The 13,596-nt window shown below is 44.7% G+C and overlaps 1 protein-coding gene and 1 pseudogene across 2 annotated transcripts; both read left to right on the top strand.

Annotated features, from left to right (window-relative positions):
- Positions 1-4,976: 4,976 nt before the first annotated feature.
- Positions 4,977-5,471, top strand: LOC308511143 (riboflavin kinase-like; the record flags this gene model as incomplete). The annotated part of the gene is made up of 1 exon (XM_081081133.1): positions 4,977-5,471. Exon 1 carries the CDS (start codon positions 5,028-5,030, stop codon positions 5,469-5,471), a length of 444 nt encoding a protein of 147 aa, XP_080937259.1. The 5' UTR covers positions 4,977-5,027.
- Positions 5,472-7,368: 1,897 nt separating this feature from the next.
- LOC308535971 (signal peptide peptidase-like 3) lies at positions 7,369-8,502 on the top strand (annotated as a pseudogene). The gene has a single exon. The product of its transcript is annotated as a signal peptide peptidase-like 3 (transcript).
- Positions 8,503-13,596: the final 5,094 nt, after the last annotated feature.

Here is a 13,596-nt window from a genome sequence, read left to right on the forward strand (position 1 = left end):
TGGATGAGGGGCTGATGGCTGTTTGCAGGCTGGCCATGGCCCCCAGCCACCAAAGCTTCCAGTGGAGGCTGGCTGCAAGCAGGTATCTGGGATTTATTTATCTTCTATAATTGAAACTTTGTTGCCTTGAGCCAAGGCCACAGCCAGCTCAGGGCAGGCAGGAAGCTTGGCTTCCTCCATTGCTTGGGAAACCAAGCCTCCTGGTTGCTCAAGCTCTGTGGCTGCCGGCCGCCATCTTGGTTGGGTTAATTTGCATATAGTAGCTCTGATTGGCTGGTGGGCGTGGCTTCTGGTGTAGTGAAGGTATGATCAATTAGCATCTTTGTCGTTTATTAGTGTAGACTAGTGGTCTGGTGCATGAAATTCAGGCACATTAAACGGGGATTAATTAGAGGAAATATTTTAATATTGCTATTTGCCCTTTCTCTATAATAGAAGTGTCAGAGATGAAAGAAAATCAGTAAAATGTATATGAAAATCTTCCTCCTGTCAGAGTCTGGGGTGCACCATGGGACTCAGAATAAAGTCCCTGCCCACCCACATTCACCTCAAAATCATGCAAGACCCAGACCTGGGGGAGAAACCAAGATGGCGGCATAGGTAAACACTGGAGTTTGCTGCCTCAAACAACCACTTCAAAAATACAACTAAAAGACGGAATGGACATCATCCAGAACCACAGGAAGGCTGGCTGAGTGGAAATCTACAACTAGAAGGAAAGAGAAAAGCATACCAAGACTCAGAGGAGGCGCAGTGTGGAAGTAAAATACTAAGGTGCGAGGTGCATGCTGAGCGGGCTGGCGGCTGAGGACGCGGTTGTCGTTTTCAATTGGGAGGGAGTCTCAGGCTCTGAGCTCCAGTTCCGGGCAAGTCTCTAGGGACTCATATTCATACAGGAGAAGTGAGACTGTCTGGCATCGGTCGGAACTCGAGGACAGCTTTCTCTCTGAGGGGTTTGCAGCGATTACTGGAACACTGAGAAGCAGAGCCTCTGAAGGCTGGACTGAGAGCAGCCATAACTGCTAGCCATGCCCTGTTGATCCTGTGGGACCTGCCCCGCCCAAGACCTGCAGCGAGGCTTTTGCTGGATAGCCTCAGGCAAAGGCTAGATTAGCACCTCACTAGAGATCCAGGAGCCAGGAAACCCAGAGGTCAGAGTGGGACCATCCAGTTTGCAGCTCTGTGTAACCATAAAGGACATACTCAGGGGGAAGACTCAGTGAGCACCAAAGCCCCATTGAAGCAAGTCTTGCCCCAGAGGGGTGTCTCCAGCACAGAAGTTCTCCCACTGCAGAAACAACTTATTCTCACAGTCAATTGGCCTGGAGGTCAATTCCTCTCACTGATACCTACAAAAATCAAGCCTTAACTACAACAAGACTGTGCACAAAGACCACAAGGGGGTGCACCAAGAGTGTCCTCCTCAGGTAATTGGGGAGGCTGAACCACTGGCCCCTAGAGGACACTTAGCACAGAAAACCACTTTATCAACCTAGGGAAGCTTAAAAAATGCCGAGATGAAGAAACAGGACACAAATGACAGAAATGGAGGAAAAAAAACTACTGGATATAGAGTTCAAAACCACACTTTTAAGGTTTTTCAAGAATTTTCTAGAAACTGCCGATAAACTTAATGAGATCTACAAGAAATCTAATGAGACCCTCGAGGTTGTGTTAAAGGACCAACTAGGAATTAAGCATACACGGACTGAAATAAAGAATATTATACAGACTCCCAACAGCAGACTAGAGGATTGCAAGAATCAAGTCAATGATTTGAAATACGAAGAAGCAAAAAACACCCAACTGGAAAAGCAAAATGAAAAAAGAATCCAAAAATACGAAGATAGTGTAAGGAGCCTCTGAGACAGCTTCAAGCATACCAACATCTGAATTATTGGAGTGCCAGAAGAAGAGAGAGAGCAAGATATTGAAAACCTATTTGAAGAAATAATGACAGAAAACTTCCCCTACCTGGTGAAAGAAATAGACTTACAAGTCCAGGAAGCACAGAGAACCCCAAACAAAAGGAATCCAAAGAGAACCACACCAAGACACATCATAATTAAAATGCCAAGAGCAAAAGACAAAGAGAGAATCTTAAAAGCAGCAAGAGAAAAACAGTCAGTTACCTACAGGGGAATACCCATACGACTGTCAGCTGATTTCTCAACAGAAACCATGCAGGCCAGAAGGGAGTGGCAAGAAATATTCAAAGTGATAAATGCAAAGAACCTACAACCAAGATTACTTTATCCAGCAAAGCTATCATTCAGAATTGAAGGTCAGCTAAAGAGTTTCACAAATAAGAAAAAGCTAAAGGAGTTCATCACCACCAAACCAGTATTATATGAAATGCTGAAAGGTATCCTTTAAGAAGAGGAAGAAGAAGAAAAAGGTAAAAATACAAATTATGAACAACAAATACACATCTATCAACAAGTGAACCTGAAAATCAAGTGAATAATCTGATGAACAGAATGAACTGGTGATTATAATAGAACCAGGGGCATAGAAAGGGAGTGGACTGGCTCTTCTTGTGGGGGAAAGTAGTGAAGGGGATGCGGGAAGAGATTGGACAAAAATCGTGCACGTATGGATGAGGACTGTGGGTGGGGAGTGAGGGAGGAGGGTGGGGTGGGAACTGGGTGGAGGGGAGTTTTGGGGGGGGAAAGAGGAACAAATGTAATAATCTGAACAATAAAGATTTAATTAATTAAAAAAAAAAGACCCAGACCGGGCCACCCCCCACCCCCAACTGGACTAGATCCACACCTAGCCGGTCCCACCCTTGTCAAGCTCTGCTGGGGGAAGGGGCGCAGACTTAGGTCCCCTGGCCCAGTGTCACGGTGGGGGGCATAGCCTGAGGTCCCCCAGCTAGGGCTGGTGAGGAGGGCTCACTTTAAGGTCCCCAATCAAGCCCCCATGGGTGGCAGACACGGCCTGAGATCCCCTGTCAAGCCCTGCCGGGCAGGCAGTGTGGCCTGAGGTCCCCCGTCAAACCGTAGTGGGTGGGGGGGTGCAGCCTCAGGTCCTCTGTCAAGCCCTGCTGGGCAAAGGGTGTGACCTGAGGTCCCCCATCAAGCCCCACCAGGTGGGAGTCATGGCCTGAGGTCCTCTGTCAAACAAGCCCCATGGGGACTGGGGGGCACAGCCTCAGGTCCCTGCTGATTGCTTGTTAAGGCTTGTTACAGAAACTCGGCCTCCTCTGTGGGCGCAACCATCTTGTGTTACATAAACCCCAGCCTCTGCTGTGGGTGCTGCCATCTTTATGGCGGAGTAATGGTTAATCTGCATATTCCTTCTTTATTATATAGGATTTTTCTTTTATTCCTATCCACTCATTCTCTTCCTAACTTCTCTATTCTGATCCATGGTCCTTCCACTTTTCATTTAATTTCTTAACTTTGCCTCTGTATATAAGCTCTGCCTCTACAGATTCTGTCACCCCCTTTTTCTAGGTGGTTGTTTGCTTTTTTTGCTTTATTTGTTTTTGGGGGTTTTTGTAGTGTTTTTTCCCTATATATTTTCCCCATACTTTCCCCCCCCCCTTTTTTATTCTTTCTTACCTTTTTTCTTTCCTCTATATCATTTTTGCTCTCTTTTCTCTCTCCTAATCCTATTTTCTCTGGTGGTCATTTTTATTGGGGTTATAAGTGTCATGAGTACATTTGTGTTTTGTTCTCTTTGTGTCGAGTTGTGTGGAGTTGTATTTTGTGCTGTTCATTCAACGTGGTAGAGAGCTAGCCACATAACCAGACACCCTGAGAGGAGACTCCATCTATGAATGGGACAATAACACTCAAGATCCAACTACACTAAGAGAACCCAAATATCCCAAGTAGGGGGTATCCCTAGAATACTCAGCCCAGAAGACATGAGAGATTGTGCCACTGGGTCTGACAAAACATCTACTATATAAGCCAAACTCAAAGAATCTGGGTGGCATAGCAGTTTGATCTAATACATAGAAACAATCACAAAGGAAGAGCAAAAATGGGGAGACAAAGAAACAACCCCCATATGAAAGAAAGGAGGAATCACCAGAAAAGGAAATAAATGAAATGGAGGCAAGCAATTTGTCAGAGGAAGAGTTCAGAGTAATGGTTATAAGGCTGCTGAAAAGGATCGAAGCCAAATTTAAAAACATGTAAGTATCAAGAGGAAATGAAGAATGACATAGCTGCAATAAAGAATGCAAAGGAAAGTTTCAACAGTAGAATAGAAAAAGTTGAGGACCTAATCAGTGAGTTAGAAGACAAGGCAGAAAAAACACCCAAGCAGTGCAGCAACTGGGGGGAGAGGGGACTTAAAAAGCAGAAGGAGTCAATCATCTAGTCTTAAAGAACTAAGTAGGTCTGAATGTGCTAATGTGGAAAGACACCACAAAAAAAAAAGCAGAAGGAAAGCCTAAGATAGCTCTGGGACAACATGAAACGATACAACATCTACATAATAAGGGTGCCAGAAGGAGAGGAAGCTGAGCAAGGAATAGAAAACCTATTAGAAGTAATAATTACAGAAGAGTTCCCTGATTTGGGGAAGAAAAAAGTCACACAAGTCCAAGAAGCACACAGAGTCCAAAAGAGATTAATCCAAAAAGACTGACACCAAAACACATCATAATTAATTTGGCAAACATCAAGGACGAAGAAAGAATATTAAAGGCAGAGAGAGAGGGAGAGAGGGAGAGAGAGAGAGAGAGAGAGAGAGAGAGAGAGAGAGAGAGAGAGAGAGAGAAAGTTACATAAGGGATCACCCATTAGATCAGGGGTCCTCAAACTTTTTAAATAGGGGGCCAGTTCACTGTCCCTCAGACCGTTGGAGGGCCCGACTATAGTTTAAAAAAAAACTATGGGAGGCGGACACACAGCGTCCCAGTCGCCTGGCAGCTTCTGTTGGATCAGCAGCAGGAGGGACTTGCCGGAGTGTCCTCGGCGCCTCGCAGCCTTTTGGACACCACCTCCACGGCGGCTCCTCCGGACCTGAGGACTGGGCTGCAGCCCGAGACCCGAGCGGACGGCGTCATGAAGCCTCTGCCGTACTTCTGCCGCGGCGAGGTCGTGCGGGGCTTTGGCCGCGGCTCCAAGCAGCTGGGCATCCCCACCGCCAACTTTCCTGCTGATGTGTCCACTGGCATTTATTACGGATGGGCCAGTGTGGGAACCGGAGAAGTCCATAAGATGGTGGTGAGCATAGGATGGAACCCATACCACAAGAACACGAAGAAGTCCATGGAAACTCATATCATGCATAACTTCAAAGAGGACTTCTATGGGGAAATCCTCAATGTGGCCATTGCTGGCTACCTCGGACCAGAAAAGAACTTTGATTCTTTAGAGTCACTTATTTCAGCAATTCAAGGTGATATTGAGGAAGCTAAGAAACGACTAGATTTACCAGAGCATTTGAAGCTCAAAGAAGACAATTTCTTCCAGGTTCCAAAAAGCAAAATAATGAATGGCCACTGATGAAAAATCATCTTACTTATTCATTCATTGTTCTCTAAAATCCTACAGCTGTGACTTAGTTTAAGCAGTACAATGTAATTATTATTATGCTTCATGTTCAGTTAAACCCATCATGCTACAGTACTAACAATATTCATTTTAAAAATCCAGATTTTGTCTATGTAATATGTTGACTAAAATTTACCACTAGAAATATCAAGTGTTTTATAAGGGAAATGAAATGTATAAAGCTATGGGTAAAAAGGCAAGTCACTAGTTTGAAATGAAAACTAATTATAGTAAAAGACTAGCGTGTATGTACTGGTATAGCATGTGCTGCTAAACAGAAGGCTTTTAAAAGTAAATGTATTAAAACAGGTTTGATATCTTATAAACCTAAGAGGGAAAACTCACACATTGTATTTTTTCTATTTTGTTCATTAAAATATTACTACAAACATAAAAAAATAAAAATAAAAAAATAAAACAAAACTATGAACAAATTCCTATGTACACTGCACATATCTTATTTTAAGTAAAAAAAAAAAAAAAAAAAAAAAAAAAACGGGAACAAATACAATATTTGTATTTGCATGTGGCCCGCGGGCCGTAGTTTGAGGACCCTTGCATTAGATTATCAACTATTTTCTCAATAGAAACACATCAGACCATAAGGGAATGGAATGAAATTTATAAAGTGATGAAAAGCAAGGGATTGAATCCAAGAAAACTATCCCCAGCAAGACTAATATTTAAAATTGAAAGAGAAATCAGGAGCTTCACAGAAAAAAAGGCTAAGGGAATTTATAACCATTAAGCCAGCAATGCAAGAAATGCTAAAGGGAATGTTGTAAAAAGGAAGAAATAGAAAGTGAATAAGGAACACAGGCATGAAGAATGAAAATGGCAACAAAACAAGTACCTATCAATAACAACCTTGAACATAAATGGACTAAATGCTCCAATCAAAAGACATAGGGTAGCTGAATGGATTAGAAAACCTGACCCATATATTTGCTGTCTACAAGAGACCCACCTCAGAATAAGGAACTCACACAGACTGATAGTGAAGGGATGGAAAAATATCTTTCAGGCAAATGGAAATGAAAAAGAAGCTAGGGTAGCAATACTTATATCTGACAAAATAGTACTAAAAGTGAAGCCCATAACAAGAGATAAGGAAGGCCACTTCATAATACTAAAGGGACTGATACAACAAGATGATATAACCCTGGTAAACATATATGCACCCAATGCAGGAGCACCCAAATACATAAAAAAAAAAACTCCTGGAAGATAGCAAGAGAGAGATCAAAAGCAATACAATCATAGTAGGGGACTTTAATACCACATCGACATCACTGGATAAATCCTCTAAACAAAAAATCAGCAAAGAGTGGCCCCCGCCCTCCTCTCCTCTCCTCTGCGGGTGTGAGCCCATTTGCCTCTCCTCACCACCTAGCGCCCCCCTCAGCTGCCGCCACCTCCTCCCCTGCCATGTCCCCCAGCCGCCGCCACCGCTGCCCAAACACGGTTCTCCGTTGGCCCTGTGCGCAGTGAGCGCAGGGCCCACTTGTCCGCCCGCCCGGGGCACCTTGTTCTCAGCGCTGCCGGGGCCGTGTTGAGTTTAGAGCCTCAGGGGAGCTGCCGTGAGGGAGGCCCACCCAGAGCGCGGCCCACCCAGAGCGCAGCCCGCCCCGCCCCGGGCCCAGGGAGCAGGCGCCTCGGAGTCCCGCCTCTGCCCCAGCCCGCCTGCCTAGCAAGCCAGGGAGCCAGCGCCCGGCCTCCGCCTAGGCGTAGGTGGCGCCTTCCGCTCTGCTCCAGCCAGCCTGTCGCCCCACCCCCGCCCCCCCCCTCCCCTCCCCCGGGGCACCAGGCCCTACCAGAGCCTGCAGTGGAGCCCCTGAGAGTCAGCGCCATGACGGAGCAGACCTACTGGTGGGCCTCTTCCCTGGTGGATTCCAGTCAAGTGTCTACATTTCTTATGTCCATTCTCCTGATAGTCTACGGTAGTTTCAGGTCCCTTAATATGGACTTCGAAAATCAAAGAAAGAGAAAGACAGTAACATTTCTTTGGTGTCTTTCAGGGGCAACAGCAGCAATAATAGTATCCAAACTATTGACTCTACCCAGGCCCTGTTCCTTCCAATTGAAGTATCTATCTCTCTCCTAGCTATGTTCTTCTTTATTCAGTTTAAGTAGTTTTTACAATATGTACAGTAGTTCTTGCAATGATAGCTTTTGTTTTTCTTCTTCTCCCGATGTGCCAGTATTTAACAAGACCCTGTTCACCTCAGAACAAGATTTCCTTTAGTTGCTGTGGACATTTCACTGCTGCTGAGCTACTATCATTCTCTCTGTCTGTCATGCTTGTCTTCATCTGGGTTCTCACCGGCCATTGGCTTCTCATGGACGCCCTGGCCATGGGTCTCTGTGTCACCATGATCGCCTTCATCCGCCTGCCCAGCCTCAAGGTCTCCTACCTGCTTCCCTCAGGGCTCCTAATCTATGGTGTCTTTTGGGTGTTTTCCTCTGCCTACATCTTCAATAGCAACGTCATGGTGAAGGCGTCCACCTAGCTGGCTGACAATCCCCTCAATTGCTTTTCCGGAAGCTGCACTTGGGGCCCATGTTGGGCGCAATGTTCCTCACCTGTCCCTGCCTGGGAAACTGGTTTTCCCGAGCTCCACTGGCAGTCACTTCTCTATGTTGGGCATTGGAGACATTGTGATGCCTGGACTCCTGTTGTGCTTTGTCCTTCGTTATGACAACTACAAGAAACAAGCCAACAGTGACTCCTGCGCCGTCTCTGGACCCACCAACATCTCTGGATGCATGCAGAAGGTCTCCTACTTTCACTGCACCCTCATCGGATATTTTGTAGGTCTGCTCACTGCTACTGTGGCATCTCGCATTCACCAAGCAGCACAGCCTGCCCTCCTCTCTATTTGGTGCCATTTACTTATTGCCACTCCTCACGATGGCCTACTTACAGGGTGACCTGCGGCGGATGTGGTCTGAGCCATTCCACTCCAAGTCCAGCAGCTCCTGATTCCTGGAATTATGATGGATCACAGAGTGACCAGATGGCCATCCTAGTCTTTTCTGTGGACACATTTCCTCTGGGAGTTGACCTGTTACTCAGAGATGTACCTGTTTAAGGAACTGAGGTGGGACTGAATTTTGCGTGTGCAGAGAGCTTGTTTGCAGGAGGGAGGTGCTGGGGCCCTGCTTGGATCCTCTCTTCCCGCCAAGGTGGAGGTGGAGTCCCCTCTAAAATGACAGGCCCTCCCCAGCGCTCCTTCCTCCCCTGTTTTTATGGACCTGCAGTAAACTGTTACCGTGGGAGATGGAGGTATGACTGTTTAAAACTGACAACAGCATGGAGTCATTCTGTACCTTTTGAGCACTAAAAGGATGAAAAACATTGGCAAAGTGACGTTTCTTCGGTGAACCGGCTAGAACTTTGAGATCAGTTTCCAATGGGGGCCTCAGTTGCAGAGAACTGAGACAGAAGCTCTTCTGTCCTTATATTCTTCTTTCCTTTTTTGGATTTATTAAATATTCTTTGTGGTGTGAAATGACTTATTAAGTCCACAGACATTGAAAAAAAAAATCAGCAAAGAGACAGCAATCCTAAATGACTCACTAGATCAGATGGGACTAATTGACATCTTCAGGACATTTCACCCCAAAGCTACAGAATATACATTTTTCTTAAGTGCACATGGGACTTTTTCAAAGACAGACCACATATTAGAACACAAGCAATGTCTCTTAAAATTCAGGAAGATAGAAATAATATCAAGCATCTTCTCAGATCACAATGGCATAGAATTAGAAATCAACTATAATAAAAACAATGGGGGGAAAAGCAAGCACTTGGAGGCTAAATAGCATGCAATTAAACAATAATTGGAAAGATTGGTCCCACCAGCTGGCAGTCAAAGCTGTGGAGATAGACACAAACAGAGGAGAAGTGGACCACTTGGAACTTTAACAATATAAAAGGAAACTGAGAATTGGCAGACAGTACAGAAGAGTGGGATCTTAAACCAGCCCCCATGGGGTATTAAAACTCAGTGTAAATGGACGATACTTCACTTTTTCATTTTTATTTTATTTTATTATTAATTTGTTATCTTTTTCTCTTTTTTCTTTATTTTACTTTTTCATTTGTTTTTTTATTTTTTATTTCTTTTCACACTATTTTTTCATCATTTTATTTTTATATTATTTTTTTAATTTTATCTTATTTTTAATTACTTTTTCTTCTTTCACTTTCTCTTTCTTCTTATCCACTCATCCTCTTTCTACTTCCTCTATACTGAACTGAGGTCCTCCCCATATTCATCCAATTCTTTAACCTTACTTTCTGTTTTTAAGCTCAGCCTCTACAGATTCTGCCCCCACCCTCTTTTCTGGGTGTTTGGGGTCTGCATTTTTTGGTTTATCTGTTTGTTCTGTGGTGTTTTCTCCCCATATATACATATTTTCCTTTTTCTTTTCTCTCTTACCATTTTTTCTCTCCTTGATATCATTTGTGCTCTCTTTTCTCTCCCCTAATTCTCTTTTCTCTGGTGGTCATTTATATTGGGTATATCAGTGTCATGAGAACATTCGTGTTTTGTTCCCTTTGTGTCATGTCTTGTTGAGTTGCATTTTGTCCTGTTTGGTCAATGTGGTAGAGAGCAAGCCATGTAACCAGACACCGGAGAGGAGACTCCACCACAAACAGGTCAATGACACTCCAGGCCCACCTACAGAGGCAGGAAGATGGCAGCAGTGAAGGAGAGAGCTTGAGTGAGTGAGGGAGCAAAAGGGGAGTGTGTAGATGTGTGGGGGTGTGTGTGTGTGTACGTGAGTGAGGGACAGTTAGATCCCATTGGACCATCAGGGGCAGGCAGACCGGGCTAGCCTAGCCAGGCAGCCTCTACTACCGAGGCAAACAGTTCCAGGGTGACTGGCTCTACCACATAGGCCACACCTTCTTGAAGGGCATGCTGCTGTGACTGGGAGCCCAGCCTCACCTCCATCCAGGGTGACCTCAGACAATACCCGGAACTCTATAGCCACCCCTGCTAGGGACCTGCTATCTCAGCTGCAGCCCCACAGTCACCAAGACTCCAGCCACCCCAGCCATGGGCTCCTGTGAGTTCTGAAGCATACTCCCCTCTGGCTGGCCTAACACTTTAGCCCAGGGTGTTTCAACCACGTGACCAGCAGACACACAAGCAGCCTGCCCTGGTTCGAAGAGCAGCAGCTGTGCGAGCAGTCCACCCCCATCAAGGAGCAACAGCCCTGCAAGCAGCCCACCCCATCTGAGGAGTAGCAGCCCCATGCAGCCCACCCCTATCTGAGGAACAGCAGATGCAGGAGCAGCCCATCCTCATCCGAAGAGCAGCAGCCTCACGAGAAGTCTGCCCCCATATGAGGAGCAGCAGCCCCACACAGCCCACCCCCATTCAAGAAGCAGCAGCAGAGTGAGTAGTCTAACCCCGTCCAAGGAGCAGCAGCTGCGCACAACTCACCCCCATCCATAAAGCACCAGTTGCATGAGCAGCCTGCCCCCCTACAAGGAACAGAAGCCCTACGAACAACCCTCCCTTGTCCCAGGAACACTGGCCACGCGAGCAGCCTGCCCCCATCCGAGAAGCAGCAGCCACACAAGCAGCCTGCCCCCATCCGAGGATTAGCAGCTGTGTGCAGCCCTCCCCCATCCAAGTAGCATCAGCCACACGAGCTGCCTTCCCCTGTCCGAGGAGCATCAGCTGCACACAGCCTGCCCCCATCCAAGGAGCAGCAACCTCGAGCGCAACCCGCCCCTATCTGAGAAGCAGTGGCTGCACAAACAGCCTACTCCTGCCAGCCAGAGGAGCCACCACTGCTGTGAGCAGCAGCATGAGAAGCACCCACCAGAGGAGCCACACCAACTGGGAACAACTGTTATCATGACTACCCGAGGAGCAGCCACCACCCAAGGAGCCACTGCTGCCTGAGGAGGAGCCCCCACATGACTCCACACCTAGATCCTTCTGTGAGAGCAAAAATGGGGGTGGGGGGGAAGGAAAGAAAAGGAAGAATTGTGAGAAAAGGAGTTAAGTGAAACAGAGGCATGCATTATGCCAGAAAAAGAATTCAGAATAAGGGTCATACAATTCATAAACCAGATGTATGGAAAAAAAATCAACAACAATCTTTATCCAATCACAGAGTTGTTGTGATTGTGTAAGAATCAAGAAAAAATAAAGAGTGATATAACTGCAATAAAAAAAAAACCCTATGGAAAGTTTCAACAGTAGATTAGGAGAAGCGGAGGACCAAATTAGCAAATTAGAAGACAGGGAAGCAAAACACACCCAAACTGAACTGCAATTGGAGGGGAAAAAATTAAAATATAGGAGGAAAGCCTAAGGCAGCTTTGGGACAACATGAAACAAAGAACATACAAATAATAGGGGTGCCAGAATGACAGGAAAAGGAACAAGGGTTAGAAAACCTATTTGAAGAAATGTCAGAAAACTTGTCCCGAACAAGATGAACCTGAGAAGACCCACAGCAAGACACATCTTAATTACAATGGCAAACATTCAGGAAAAATAGAGAATCTTAAAGGCTGCAAGAGACAGAAAGTTATATACAAGGAATCTCCCACTAGATTATCAAATGATTTCTACACAAAAACACATCAGGCCAGAAAGGATTGGAAGGAAGTTTACAAGGTGATGCAAAGAAAGGGACTAAATCCAAGAATACCCTATCCAGTGTAGCTATTATACAAAATTGAAGGGGAAATAAGGAGCTTCACGGACAAAAGAAGGCTAAGGGAATATATCACCCCAAAGCCAGCAATGAAAGAAATGCTAAAGAGACTGCTATAAAAAGAATATAAAAAGGAAAGAAGGAACACAGGCACAAAAAAATAAAAATGGCTACACACAAGTACCTATCAATAATAACTTTAAACATAAACAGACTAAATGGTCCAACAAATGACATCAAATGGCTGAATGGATAAGCAAACATGACCCATATACGTGCAGTCTACAAGAGACCTACTCAGAACAAGGACTCACACATATTGAAAGTGAAGGGATGGAAAAACATCTTCCAGGCAATTGGAAATTTTAAAAAAGCTGGGGTATCAATACTTAAACCTGACAAAACAGACTTCAAAGTGAAGGCCATAACAAGAGATAAGGAAGGCCACTTAATAATACTAAATGGATCAATACAACAAGAGGCTATAACCCTGGTGAACATATATGCACAGAATGCAGGTGCACCCAAATACATAAAAAAAAACTCCTGGAAGATATCAAGGGACCAAATGCACAGTTTATTTAAAAATTGATAAATTAGACTTCCTCAAAAAAAATAAATGAAATTTAATAAACAAGATAAGAAAAATGAAAATATGAGCTATAGAACCAAGAGATAAAATTTGCAAATCTGTTAAAGGATTTATATCCAGAATACATAAAGAACTCTTAAAATTATACAATAAAAAAAAGCAAATTATCCAATTCAATAATGAGTTAAGGGATGAAGAAGAGATACTTCACCAAAGAGGATATATGGATAGCAAATGCCAATGCCTTCCAAACTAAAGAGCACCGGGTATGCACCTGTAGTTGAAAAAGCTGTGTTCATAGTAAGAGAATATTAGCCCTAGCTTATTTGGCTCAATGGATAGATCGTCGGTCTGCGGACTGATGCGTCCTAGGTTCGATTCCAGTCAGGGGCACATGACCCAGTTGTGGGCTTGATCCCCAGTGGGGGGCATGCAGGGGGCAACCAATCAGTGATTCTCTCTCATCATTGATGTTTCCATCTATATATTCTCCCTTCCTCTCTCTGAAATCAATAAAAATATTTTTTAGAAAAAGAGAATATTATCGGATCTAAGTAGGAAGATGTTTAGATTGAGTGCTGTCAGAAAGTAGGGGCAACTCTGTGATTGGATATAACAATAAATCTCATCTACAGGGAAGGCAGATTTACAACAAAGATAAAGCTGTAATTGGTAAAGAAGTAGTAGTTACTTATGGTACTTGAGTAAGGGGGATATTTGGTATTTTATGGGTCACAGTGACCTGTTTTTGTCTGTGCTTAGACAAAATTATGAATTGGCCTTGCTTTGTCT

Source organism: Myotis nattereri (assembly GCF_964212035.1).
Source record: "Myotis nattereri genome assembly, chromosome: X".
NCBI classification, from domain to species: domain Eukaryota; kingdom Metazoa; phylum Chordata; class Mammalia; order Chiroptera; family Vespertilionidae; genus Myotis; species Myotis nattereri.